The sequence below is a fragment of the Bombina bombina genome, chromosome 5, assembly GCF_027579735.1.
Source record: "Bombina bombina isolate aBomBom1 chromosome 5, aBomBom1.pri, whole genome shotgun sequence".
Lineage (NCBI taxonomy): Eukaryota > Metazoa > Chordata > Amphibia > Anura > Bombinatoridae > Bombina > Bombina bombina.
In genome coordinates, this window is record NC_069503.1 from 927,512,783 (window position 1) to 927,527,596 (window position 14,814).

At 35.1% G+C, this 14,814-nt stretch overlaps 1 protein-coding gene across 1 annotated transcript in view; it reads left to right on the forward strand.

Annotated features, from left to right (window-relative positions):
* Nucleotides 1-14,814, forward strand: part of C5H8orf34 (chromosome 5 C8orf34 homolog) — a 603,345-nt gene that overhangs the window by 391,866 nt on the left and 196,665 nt on the right. Inside the window, exon 10 of the mRNA XM_053715893.1 lies at nucleotides 760-833. Coding sequence (XP_053571868.1) covers nucleotides 760-833 — 74 coding nt within the window. The remainder of the gene's footprint in view (nucleotides 1-759; nucleotides 834-14,814) is intronic.

The window sequence follows — 14,814 nt, forward strand, 5'->3', positions numbered from 1 at the left end:
ATTCTATTAGATTGATTGCCATTTCTTGGCCTTTTGGGAATGAGGCGTCAGTTGTCCAACATTTCTTAAATTCTACCATTTTGTTCTTTTAATTCCTTCTGGGGGCAGCTTTTGTTAGGAAACTCCTTGAGGTAGTTGTTGCAGGATGAGTACTTATTCTAGATGTTATGTCCTGATATTTTTTCTTAATGTAAATGCTCAGTATCGTGTCATGTATGGCTTCCACATTGTTGATCTTTAAATATAGTCCTTTGTTTGTTTGTTTTTATATCTGTTTACAAACAGTACAGAATTTAAAATTTAAATTATAGAAATAAATCTTTCCAGTGACACCCCAATAAAGTATTAAAGCGGCAAAACATATCTAAACACGTAAAACTGAAAATATGTTGTTTCTAAAAGAAAAATTATAATTTACCCATAAAGTTACTTTTTTAATTAAATATAACAGCCCTGTCTCTTTGAAATTATTTTGCAATATTATTAAAGCATAACCATTACTAATTTTGTTACTAAGTTATAGGCTACTTGTTTTCATCATTATTAAATAAAAAAAAGTTTAATAAGACATCAGTCATCAAAATATGTTTGGGGGAAGAGGAGATATAAAATATATTATTCATGTAATTTAATACCGGCTTTTAAATCTGTTTATACAGTTTTGGCATGTAATGAAGAGGTTTACATATTTCAGGAGATTAATTATTTTAAAGTAATTACATGAATGTGACACTGTTATTTTGTGTCTCTCTGGAACAGCTTTGTTGCCTGGGGCAGAGACATTAATGGAGGATGATGAAGAATTTGAGAGTGCTTCTCAAGTGACAGGACCTGTAAGTAGAGAAAATTGCTGTTAACATCAATAATTATTTGGAAAATGTATTGACATGACAAAGGAAATCTGATTGGGAGAACAATATTACAGATGCTAATGTTAATTTCTGTAGGTAATATAATTGCTAATGTAACAGTTTATTTAAACTGGATAGTTTTACTGTTTGTTTTTCTTTACATACATTTCTTATCTATCTTAGCCATAACTGTCAAATGTGTCATTTTTTATGAATAACAACTGAGTCTGACTCTATTTATTAATATTCTGGTTGTTAGCAGTATTCATAAATGGTTAAACATTTTTGATTTAACAAAGCATATCTTTCTGTTAGATCATATGTATAAGCTTTTATTGCTTATGAGTTTAGTCGTTACCATTATGATAATCATATTCACATAGCTTGTGGTAAGCACATGTTAAAATCACTGCAGCAACATCTAAGCATGATTTTTTCATTTAATGAAAAAATGTGATGTAAAAGCTGTTTAAATTTAAAGGCATGTGAAACCCACATATTTTCTATCACTATAGATCATGTGATTTTAAACAACTTTCCAATTTACTTCTATTATCTAATTTATTTTGTTCTCTTTGTATCCTTTGTTGGGCAGATACCTAGTTAGCCTCAGGAGCTGCTGATTGGTGGCTTTACATAACTGCCTCATGTTGCATTCAGCTAGCTCAAAGTAGTGCATTGTTGCTTCTTCAACAAAGGATACCAAGAGAATGAAGCAAGTTAGATAATAGTAATGTTATTTAAAATTGTATTCTCTATCTGAATCATGAAAGAAAAGTTTGGGTTTCATGTCCCTTTAAGTTGAAACTATCACAGTTGTATCAGTTATGTACTTCCTGGTGGGGTTTGGTTAAGCACATCCTGTTGTATTACCCCTCCCCTCTGTTGTATTACTTTAAAGCACTCCACCCTGTTCAGGTATGTTCCAAACAATGCTATTTAACTGTGTGTATATAAAGCCAGGGAGCCTCATTCTATGCAGTCTTGATTTGAGGTATAGAGGCCCATTTATTAAGCTCCAATTGGAGCTTGAGGGCCCGCGTTTCTGCCGAGTCTTCAGACTCGCCAGAAACAGCAGTTATGAAGCAGCGGTCTAAAGACCGCTGCTCCATAACCCTGTCCGCCTGCTCTGAGCAAGCGGGCAGGAATCGCAACAATTCAACCCGATTGAGTACGATCGGGTTGATTGACACCCCTCTGCTGGCGGCCCACTGGCCGCGAATCTGCAGGGGGCGGCGTTGCACCAGCAGCTCACAAGAGCTGCTGGTGCAAAGCTGAATACGGAGAGCGTATTGCTGTCCGCATTCAGCGAATTCTTGCGGACCTGATCCACACTGTCGGATCAGGTCCGCAAGACCTTTGTTAAATAGGCCTCATTGTATTACAATGTTGGAATCCTACTTTGGCATATTAGAATTGTATGTTTCAGCGCAGTAAGGCTAATTTTATAGTGTTAGGACCAGTCTATAGTGGGACTCCTTGTAAGTGGTGACTGGCTGAGCAGAATATAGCCATATTGTGTGACTAAGATTCCATCTTTATTTAAAAAAAAAATAAGAAATATTAAGAAGGCAATTTTTTGCAGCATTAGGAAATATGTTAAAAATATGAGAAAAAATATGTGGTCTTATATGTTTGGAGGTGCGCCAATACCCATTTTTGTCTTATAGTTATGTACTTCCTGTTATGTTTACTGGTTGATAGGCATTTCCTATGTATGTTCATTGGTTGATAGTTACTTCCTGTAGCTTGATTACCTTGAGGTTTGTATATAAAATGTTTGCATTGTTTATTGTGCCTCCTTTTCATGTACTTTAGCTTTGAAAATTGAGCCATTTCTAATTCTCAGAATTGGAAATGCATACTGCTGACTTCGGAAGGCTAACCCTGCTACATATATGTCCCTAATTGGCTTTATAAGATTATATCAGCAAAACAAAGAATTTTAGAATGAGGGGCCTCACCATTATCAAAATCATGACAAACGTTTGTGGTCTTTTTTTGAGCATTGTATTGTAATGAATATGTCTCTCATTCACATCATGGATCCCTGCATAGCGAGATAAAGAGCTCTCAAGCTACTGTAAAATGTGCTTATTAAATTTCTTAGAGGGCTCTCACAATACTGACAAGATTTCTGAGATAATCTTGCTAGACCAGAGAGCTTTGGAAAATTGGGCCCTTAGTTTTCCTGTTTCAGCAAACTGCGTAATAAATCTAGTGATGTGTCATATGGATTTGTGATTGTTGTTATTATCATGCACAGTTAGTATTACATTTAAAAAATATTCCTTTCTTTACGGGGGTACAGTAATCAATTTAAAATGCATGGTTATACTGTGGGAAAAATCTGATTGAGGTAAATAAAGAATTCTGCTGGGCAGGAGCAGTCCTGTAATTGAATAGTAACAAGTAATGATATGTAGAGGTATATGTCAGAAGCAGATGTGAGCTGGGAGACTATAGGGAGTAAATTGAGTGTAGGGAGCCAAAGTGTTGTAGGGCACTCTATTAATAAGGGTTAGAACTTTAAATTTGATCCTAGAGGCTTATGAAAACCAGTAAAGTTTAAAGAGGTTAGAAAAGGAAAGGTAGCTTTCTAAGTAGGCAATTTGAGAGGAGCAGGGGGTATTGGACTTGATCTTTGGCATTCCCCAATAGAAAGTTGCATATGTGTGAGGTGGAGCCAGAATGGGAAATTATAGAGGCAAAGTGAGAGCTAAAGAATTTCAACTATGATAGAGCCACATCACACAGACTAAAGAGGTGGCGAATGAGATGGTCAGCATTGAAAAATATAATAGAGCTCTGGTAGGATAAGTCTCTTGCCAGAAGCATTTGAAACAAACTGATACGTAAGGACACTCAATAGCGAAGTAGGCTACAGGTAACAAATATGCACAATTTAAATATGGATGCAATTTTACAAATCTGTATTTTCACTAATAATCTGGCACTTTTTACAAATCACAAAAAATAAAAAATATTGACAACTAAAAATTGTGATATAAAAAAAACTAAAAAAAACTAAACATCTTATAATTGCAAATAATTACAAAATACTTTAAATTATATGTGACTATACACTTCCAAATAAACGGCTAGATTTACGAGTTTTTGTGGGTAAGGCTGTGTGGTGCTAACAAGCCTTTTTTTCTCACCACTTAAGACAACGCTGGTATTTTTTTTTTCTGCAAGCCGGCATTAGCCTCAGAAAAGTGAGCGTTAAGCAAAATTTAGCTCCACATCTCACTGTAATACCAGCGTTGCCTACGGTAGCGGTCAGCTGGCAAAACGTGCTTGTGCACGATTTCCCCATAGAAAAAAATGGGGCTGAGCTTGCTGGAAAAAAACCTAACACCTGCAAAAAAGCAACGTTCAGCTCCTAACGCAGCCCCATTGTTTCCTAGGGGGAAAGGAATTTTATGTCTACACCCTAACATGAACCCCAAGTCTAAACACCCCTAATCTTACACTTATTAACCCCTAATCTGCTGCCCCCGACATCGTTGCCACCTACATTATCCCTATGAACCCCTAATCTGATGCTCCCAACATCGCCGAACCCTACATTATATTTATTAAACCCTAATCTGCCGCCACCAACGTCGCTGCTAATATAATAAATTTATTAACCCCTAAACCGAAGTCTAACCCTAACACCCCCTAACTTAAATATAATTTAAATACATCTAAATAAATTTACTATAATTAACTAAATTATTCCTATTTAAAACTAAATACCTATAAAATAAACCCTAAGCTAGCTACAATATAACTAATAGCTACATTGTAGCTATTTTAGGATTTATTTTTATTTTACAGGCAACTTTGTATTTATTTTAACTAGGTACAATAGTTATTAAATAGTTATTAACTATTTAATAACTACCTAGTTAAAATAAGTACAAATTTATCTGTAAAATAAACCCTAACCTAAGTTACAATTACACCTAACACTACTTTATAATTAAATTAATTACCTAAACTACCTACAATTATTTACAATTAAATTAAATAAACTAAATTACAGAAAAAAAAAACACTAAATTACAGAGAATAAAAAAGAAATTACATTTTTTTTAAACTAATTACACCTAATCCCCCTAATAAAATAAAAAAGCCCCCCAAAATAATAAAAAGCCCTACCCTATACTAAATTACAAATAGCCCTTGAAAGGGCCTTTTGCGGGGCATTGCCCCAAACTAATCAGCTCTTTTACCTGTAAAAAAAATACAATACCCCCCCAACATTAAAACCCACACAACCAACCCTACTCTAAAACCCACCCAATCCCCCCTTAATAAAACCTAGCACTACCCCCTTGAAGATCACCCTACCTTGAGCCATCTTCACCCAGCCAGGCACAAGTGGACCTCCAGACCAGCAGAAGTCTTCATCCAGGCGGCATCTTCTATCTTCTTCCATCCGGAGCGGAGCGGGTCCATCTTGAAGACATCCGACGTGGAGCATCCTCTTCCATCCGACGGTGACTGAAGAATGAAGGTTCCTTTAAGTGACGTCATCCAAGATGGTGTCCCTTCAATTCGGATTGGCTGATAGAATTCTATCAGCCAATCGGAATTAAAGGGACAGTATACTGTAAAATAGTTTTTCCCTTAATGTGTTTACAATTGCTTTTTTTACTAACTGCAGAGTAAAAAATGTATGAAAATTTGCTTTTTAAAGCTTATTTGTGTATATTAAAGCTCTGATTTTGTGTTTTGAAGCCACAACCTAATAAAATGGGTTGAACTTGTAGGTATAATCAGATTTCATTACTGTATCACATTGTGCACATATACCTGCTTCTTTATCTTATATCTGTCCTTAAAACAATCACCAGTACTTTTAGAGAACAATGGAAAATCAACATTGTATTACCTTATCTCTGCTATATCCGACTGGGAGTGTAATTTCTTCTGCTGGCTGTGTTTACAAAGCTTATCTATAGCTGGTACGCGCGGCCACAAACTTTCAGAATAGGTGGGGATGCCACATGCTAAATCAACAATTTCAAATGCCAATATAAGGGTAAAGGAGCTACTTGTAAACAATTTAATACACTCCAGCAGGTAAAGTGGATTATTGGGAACAAATTAAAGGGGAGAACATTTTTGAGTAAACTGTCCCTTTAAGGTAGGAAAAATCCTATTGGCTGATCCAATCAGCCAATTGTATTGAGCTCACATTCTATTGGCTGAATGGAACAGCCAATAGAATGCAAGCTCAATCCTATTGGCTGAAGAGAGCACAACATAAGATAATACTCTCTAAAATAATTTAATATACTCATTAGTTAATTAGTACTCACACTTTACAGAGCTACATTAGTTCTAAGATAAGAACTCAGATCAATAATTCCCACTGGATAACAGGAACATCTTCTTTAAAATGTATTGATCTGTACAACTTTAAACATTAAGGTCCAGATTGGCACGCTAACAGTTACATGCGAGCGATAAGGGATTTATCGCTGATGGTTTTTTTGCGTCGGGTTTTCTGCTCATATTACAACATGAAAATAAACTAAATCGCTTGAGGGCAATTGAAGTTAACACGGGTCAGGTTAATGTGAACTCAGAGATCTAGTTAACTTTTCGTCAAAACCAAAAAGTTTCACAAAACACATCACGTCAAAGATCTTTCTACAAATTCTTACATTTTGGAGTAGTTTATTTCACATTGATAAAACCCTTTAAAGGCTTAACAAACCATGGCTTATACTGGCCCTGAGAAGTTAGGTTTTTAATTATTATTTGTTTTTTTTGCAGAAACAATACAACTATCATTCACCATCTAATCTCAATCTATGGTTTCAATGATTTAAAGTGTATTACTGTACAAATCTGGTGGTACTTTTTATTGTACTAGTTAGTGAATGTAAATGTAACTCTTCTGTTGTTTATTTTCTTAAATTTATTTTTTATTTTCATCAATTAGGTCCTAAATATTTTTTTTTAAAGGTATGGTGGGTTTCAGGGATTTGCTGTCAAGATGCATTTGCAGTAATTGGTTTCTTACATAATTATCTTTCAACCTTTTTATACAGTTTATTTTAATCCACTATCTAGATAGTATATTTGCAACCTGGTTTTGTGAGTGTGTTTGTAAATCACAGGTTCACATTATATAAATTTCATAAGGACAAAAATGCATATTTTTTTCCTTATTACCATACAATACACAAGTCAAATAAATATCTATCTATCAAAAATGTTATCAACTTTTAATGTATTTTCTATTTCAGTTATTTGAGATGGAATGTGAAGCGCACTCACAGGAACGAACAACCATCTCAATACCATTGTTAGCCTTTTCTACTGCAATTTAACAGCTGAGTGCAGCTTCTTTTTAGCCCAGTAATGATTTTCACAGATTAGAACTTTGCTGAAGTATATCAGTCTGATCCCGCCTATTATGGTCAGTCCATCGTGGAAATACCATGCAATTCCTCTCTGAATAAGGAACACAGCAAGCCCAGATGATCGTTTCAGCCTTCATTGGGCCTCGTCAGTGAGGTGTAGCCATATTCCTCTATGCACACTGAGCAAGGAGTCCATGTCTGGTTGACCCTTTTTCCCTTAGGGAGACATAATACACACAGAGAGAAGTGCACTCACCGAAACAAACAACCAGCTCCATAACATTGTTAACCTGGTCTTTTGCAATTTACCATCTGGGTTCAGCTTCTGTCTATCCCAGTAATGCTTTTCACATTCACAGAGCAGAACTTTCCTGTAGTATATCAGTCTGAATCCGGCTATTACGGTCAGTCAAGCACAGAAAAACCAGGATATATATATATATATATATATATCTATATATATATATATATATATATATATATATATATATATATATATATATATATATATATATATATATATATATATATATATATATATATATATACACATATATATATTGAGAATGGAACACACAAAAATGTGTTAAAAATAAAAAAAAAGAAAAGAAAAAAAAACTCTAGGGGTTTTCCTTTTTTGGTTGCTTTATTATTATTATTATTTTTTTTTTAAATTATGCAATCTTAAATATATTTTGACTTCAGAAAAGTTTACAATGAATGACATTAAGCCAAGAAGAAAAGTTAGTAACACAAAAGTTTAGAAAATATCTTCCAAGGGAAACATGAGATAATGTACCCTTAGGGTGGAATGTGGAATAATTAATATAGTCAAAACATATAGTATCACATAACTTGTATTATGTCAGATTAAAATAGCATGACGGGCTTACTTGGAAGTTAATTACAGGAGACAACTATGATATTGTTATTTAGTATGGTCTAGATTAAAAGTGAAGTGCTATTGATAGCGCAGGGTGCACTTTCAATACAGCAGGCCCGCCGTCAGAATAGCACACAATCTAATATTGAGAATATTTAGCACAGTAAACCTCTCTTCAGCGCACCCTATATTATCAAGCATTGGTGGATTCAGCCTGTTCTCACCATTTCTTAAGAACCTGTTCTTAAAATTTAGAAACTGTATAGGTTCTGTATTATAGAGAAGTTAGAGAACTTGTTGCTAAAATTTTTGAATGCCACCAGAACCTGTCAAATTACAAGTTGTGAATTATTTGTGCTCAAGCTCAACCCAAAATAGCTCTAAAAAAACACTACTGGAAGCCTGACTTAAAGTGTTAGGGCTAGAATAAACGTATAATAATAAAACACATGTGAATTGTACTATAATAAACTATATTTAATGTAAAAATATATATTTTATTAAATACCTTTATAAAAAGTGTTTGACAGTGATATGGCATATGACAAGATGTTTGACTGAGAAGGGCTCAAATGTATATATATATATATATATATATATATATATTTTTTTTTTTTTTTGTTTGTATGTGTATATATGTATTTATGATCAATAAGGGAAATTGGAGGATGAGTAGTAGTCCTTAGGTTTAATAAGTTATAGCACTCTATAAGGTGCCCTGTGGCTGCCGTATACTCTTATCCCTATATTCAGACGAGACAGTGTGTATCAGGAGAGCATGATGTTGCTGTTATATACAAATACACTGCTAATAAACAATCTCACTTCAAGAGAAAATCGGAGTACTAATGTTCATGGCTCACAGCCTGTCTCACCTGTCCTGGTGGTTGTTCGACTTCCGATTGCTGCTTCTCCTGTGTTAGGCTTGTGTTCGCCACCCTGCTTGCTCGGCTTACCCTCTACGGCAATGACTGCACGCTCGACGGAGGTAACTGCATCTCGGTCGGGGAGGTCCTCCTCCTCTAGCAGTGTACTTGTTCAGTGGTGGGGGTGATCCGATGTAAGCGTCAAAGGGAGATATCAGGCAGTTACACAGGCGGTGCACGGAACTCTGCTTAGGAGCAATCCATAGAAACTGGAATAAGTATATCGAAAAAAGAGGTGCCCTGGTGCTGCGCCTGCAAACTGTCTACTTTTTTTCTTCTCATGTCATTTTAATTGATGAAATAAAGCCTTATTTTTTACCTAAGGAGTATCCAGCACCCTCTTTTTTCGATATATATGTATTTAAACACACACACACACACATATATATATATATATATATATATATATATATATATATATATATATATATATATATACAGGGAGTGCAGAATTATTAGGCAAGTTGTATTTTTGAGGATTAATTTTATTATTGAACAACAACCATGTTCTCAATTAACCCAAAAAACTCATTAATATCAAAGCTGAATAGTTTTGGAAGTAGTTTTTAGTTTGTTTTTAGTTATAGCTATTTTAGGGGGATATCTGTGTGTGCAGGTGACTATTACTGTGCATAATTATTAGGCAACTTAACAAAAAAACAAATATATACCCATTTCAATTATTTATTTTTACCAGTGAAACCAATATAACATCTCAACATTCACAAATATACATTTCTGACATTCAAAAACAAAACAAAAACAAATCAGTGACCAATATAGCCACCTTTCTTTGCAAGGACACTCAAAAGCCTGCCATCCATGTATTCTGTCAGTGTTTTGATCTGTTCACCATCAACATTGCGTGCAGCAGCAACCACAGCCTCCCAGACACTGTTCAGAGAGGTGTACTGTTTTCCCTCCTTGTAAATCTCACATTTGATGATGGACCACAGGTTCTCAATGGGGATCAGATCAGGTGAACAAGGAGGCCATGTCATTAGATTTTCTTCTTTTATACCCTTTCTTGCCAGCCATGCTGTGGAGTACTTGGACGCGTGTGATGGAGCATTGTCCTGCATGAAAATCATGTTTTTCTTGAAGGATGCAGACTTCTTCCTGTACCACTGCTTGAAGAAGGTGTCTTCCAGAAACTGGCAGTAGGACTGGGAGTTGAGCTTGACTCCATCCTCAACCCGAAAAGGCCCCACAAGCTCATCTTTGATGATACCAGCCCAAACCAGTACTCCACCTCCACCTTGCTGGCGTCTGAGTCGGACTGGAGCTCTCTGCCCTTTACCAATCCAGCCACGGGCCCATCCATCTGGCCCATCAAGACTCACTCTCATTTCATCAGTCCATAAAACCTTAGAAAAATCAGTCTTGAGATATTTCTTGGCCCAGTCTTGACGTTTCAGCTTGTGTGTCTTGTTCAGTGGTGGTCGTCTTTCAGCCTTTCTTACCTTGGCCATGTCTCTGAGTATTGCACACCTTGTGCTTTTGGGCACTCCAGTGATGTTGCAGCTCTGAAATATGGCCAAACTGGTGTCAAGTGGCATCTTGGCAGCTGCACGCTTGACTTTTCTCAGTTCATGGGCAGTTATTTTGCGCCTTGGTTTTTCCACACGCTTCTTGCGACCCTGTTGACTATTTTGAATGAAACGCTTGATTGTTCGATGATCACGCTTCAGAAGCTTTGCAATTTTAAGAGTGCTGCATCCCTCTGCAATATATCTCACTATTTTTTACTTTTCTGAGCCTGTCAAGTCCTTCTTTTGACCCATTTTGCCAAAGGAAAGGAAGTTGCCTAATAATTATGCACACCTAATATAGGGTGTTGATGTCATTAGACCACACCCCTTCTCATTACAGAGATGCACATCACCTAATATGCTTAATTGGTAGTAGGCTTTCGAGCCTATACAGCTTGGAGTAAGACAACATGCATAAAGAGGATGATGTGGTCAAAATACTCATTTGCCTAATAATTCTGCACTCCCTGTATATATATATATATAATTGCTCAACGCTGCATGTGATTCATAGGTAAAAGTCCTCTGATGAAGTGAAGCTCTTTTCACAAGACCCATTAGGAATTATGAGTAGTGATATAATTTACGGTTTTGCTACTAGTGCTCACATGGCTACCGGCAGCTTGCCAACTGGAATTTGGATATTCTTCACTCATTTAAATAAAAAAATATTTTTTTAAGTATTTATATATCCATGCAGATACACATTCCCAAATCCAGAATTATTCTGAAACCCAAACTTTTTCATTAATATTTCTTCTAAATATAGTTATTAACTATTTCCATTTTCACTACCAGAAAGTCATAAAAGTTAGGTTTTTTTTTTCCTTTTTAAATACAAATGCTAGTCTCTATTTATTTAAAACAACTAGCACTATTCTGGTTACAGTACTGTACTATTTCTGAGGGTACCATGTATACAAAAGTGTTAAAAAGGATATAAAACTACTGTTAGGTTGCTTGTATTATGGTACAGTTAATGTTGTGTTTGAAGGTTAATTACTAGCTCTTCCATAGAGCATATACAAATTGTTCATAGAAAAAAATGAAAAGGATAGATATCCCAAAACCCCCTTATATCATGGTTGTAAGGTGCAGTACTGTGAGACCTGGAGAATAGGGAGTAGTCAGTGGTCACCCTAGGACATATTCCTTCAGGCACCTCTTGTACGGACTAGGTGACAGACAGTCTCAAGTCTGAAATAATCTTGTGTTTACACTGTTCAATATATGTCAACAGGGCACAAACCTTGTTACGGTCCTGTCAAATCCCTTTAACACCAGGTTGAAATCTATTCACAAATGCCGCATTTCAAATCTGGGCACAATTAAATCTTCGGTTGAATATAAAAAGCATGTGTTTATTGAAACATTTAAAAATCACCAAGCCACCAAGTACAAAAAACTGTGAGGAGCACAGCGGCTTACACGTTTTGGGAGTGTCCCGTAATCATAGCCTAACTTGTGCATACCTAGCTAAACTTGTATATTCAGCACGTCTCATCAGATGTATGAGTATAATATGCGCTACAAGTAATTGAACATCTATATGTTTTAAGTCATCACAAACTGTTAAAGACTGGATGAATGGAGCAAACAAAGAAAAAAAAAAGTAAACAAACATTGTGTCACTATAGTTGAATAAAATGAATTAGTCACATAAAGATTACAACAGTGAATAATGGTTATCCATATTATCGATATATACATTGCAATATAAAATAATACTCAATGAGCAAAAGGATTTGCATAAGCTCTTTAAAAAAAAATTCATGGATATTACCTTGCATATTAAATGCCATGCAGGTACACAATGAACTGAGTAAAAAGCATTTGCTCTTAAAGAGACAGTGCATCGATGTATGTGGGCATAACAAAAATATATTGGGCTTTATTGGCTTATTGGCTTATTATATGTCATTAGATGTTATCGCATATCATGAACTCTTCACAAAAGGTGTACAATGATCACAGATGGTTAAATATATTGTCGATAAATATAGGTTTGATTAGTTATAGTATCTGAATATACAATCAAGAGAGAAATCTTTTGGATGTTTAAACTAAGAACAAGATATCCAGAGGGTTTAAATTTTAGATATGACATCATTAATTATTGGGAGTGATTAGTCTTCAACTTTGACTCTCTCATGTCATTCACTCTTGCCCTCTGGACTTCTTGTTGTTTATTTACTTATTCTTGCATGGAGAGAGGACTCTTTTGTTTCAGTTTTGCCTTTGTCCCTAAGATTAAAGTTGATCAATATCCCATATCTTTTTAGTACACTTTGGTAAGCCCACATGCATTTATGTACTGTCTCTTTAAGAACATATGTTACTCACTTGCTCAGTGTGTACTTTTCTATACTAGATTGTATATACAAATAATATAACTAATCAAACCTATATTTATCAACAATATATTTAACCATCTGTGATCATTGTACACCTTTTGTGAAGAGTTCATGATATGCGATAACATCTAATGCCCATAAGGTCCAAGATATTTTTGTTATGCCCACATACATCGATGTACTGTCTCTTTAAGAGCAAATGCTTTTTACTCAGTTCATTGTGTACCTGCATGGCATTTAATATGCAAGGTAATATCCATGAATTGTTTTTTTAAAGAGCTTATGCAAATCCTTTTGCTCATTGAGTATTATTTTATATTGCAATGTATATATCGATAATATCGATAACCATTATTGACTATTGTAATCTTTATGTGACTAATTCATTTTATTCAACTATAGTGACACAATGTTTGTTTACATTTTTCTTTTTTTCTTTGTTTGCTCCATTCATCCAGTCTTTAACAGTTTGTGATGACTTAAAACATATAGATGTTCAATTACTTGTAGCGTATATTATACTCATACATCTGATGAGACGTGCTGAATATACAGGTGTTTCCTGTGGAGAAGCACTGTTTTTTAACAAATCAGCTAGTTGTAGTGTGTTTTTAAGTTTAGTTAGGTATGTACAAGTAAGGCTATGATTACGGGACACTCCCGAAATGCGTAAGCCATTGTGCTGCGCTCCTCACAGTTTTTTGTACTTGGTGGCTTGGTGATTTTTAATTGCTTCAATAAACATATGCTTTTTACATTCAACCAAGAGCGTGTTGCAACTTTGTTACTTTGCTTCCGCTCGAGCAATAACTTTTTACAATCAATTTGTAATATGAGCACAAGAAGAAGAGTGTTTTAGTGCTCAAAAGTACTAATATGTTTGCACTCCACTTGCAATTTAGGCCTATATTTCTAAATATGTCTATTTGCAAATCTTAATATTACCACAATATATCCAGTAAACAGCACCTAGCTTGTGTATGGTGCACGAGGAACAGGGGTGACTGCCCTCCCCTGATACAAATACAAACAGCACCATATATTCTTCAGTTTTAAGAAATCATCTCACCAGGGTACAGCAACAAAAATAAAGCAATGTTTTGAGATGTTATCCCTTAATCATGCTCATGATTAATTAATAACATCCTGAAACATTGCTTGTTTGTTGTTGCTGTACCCTGGTGAGACGATTTATTAAAACTGAAGAAAGTATGGTGATGAGGACTCTGTATTTGCAAATCTTAATATAATAGATGTAAGAAGGGCTAAAACTAGGAAAGAATCTAGTAGTCACAATGGTGCTTTAAGGTAATATTGGACAGGGAAAGTTTTAGAAACCAGATGATTTATATCACATATTTTCAAAATTACCAAAACTACAACACACACCAAATTATAACAATCCTAAAAACATAATCTAACATTCATGTGTCAAAACCAGAGTAACATTTGTCTTTTTGAATTTTTATTACCATAATATATTTAAAGATATTACAAAAAGTTAACAGAGCTGCAAATGTCTGTCATACTTACTAACATAATGTAATATTGGGATCTACCGATAACAATGGGGGGGGGTCAGGATACCAAAGATAGGTCTACTTGTATATTGTTGAGATTATGGTTAGGACTAATAAGAGTATGGGGTTCTGAATACCACAGTTATTGTAAACCTGTGATGAGGGCTTTGTGACAGAGTTAAAATGTTCTAACAGAGATATCTATGTAACATACATACCAATCTAACAGTAGTTCAGATCCGTAATTATCTGGTAGCTGGCTGTAGTGACCAGTTCTAAAAAACAAAACAGTGAAGGAACTTTAGAGGGTTTACATCCTCAAATTTAGCAACTAACTGTAAGAATCCTCTATTGTTTAGTTAGCCACTAATAGTTCGATG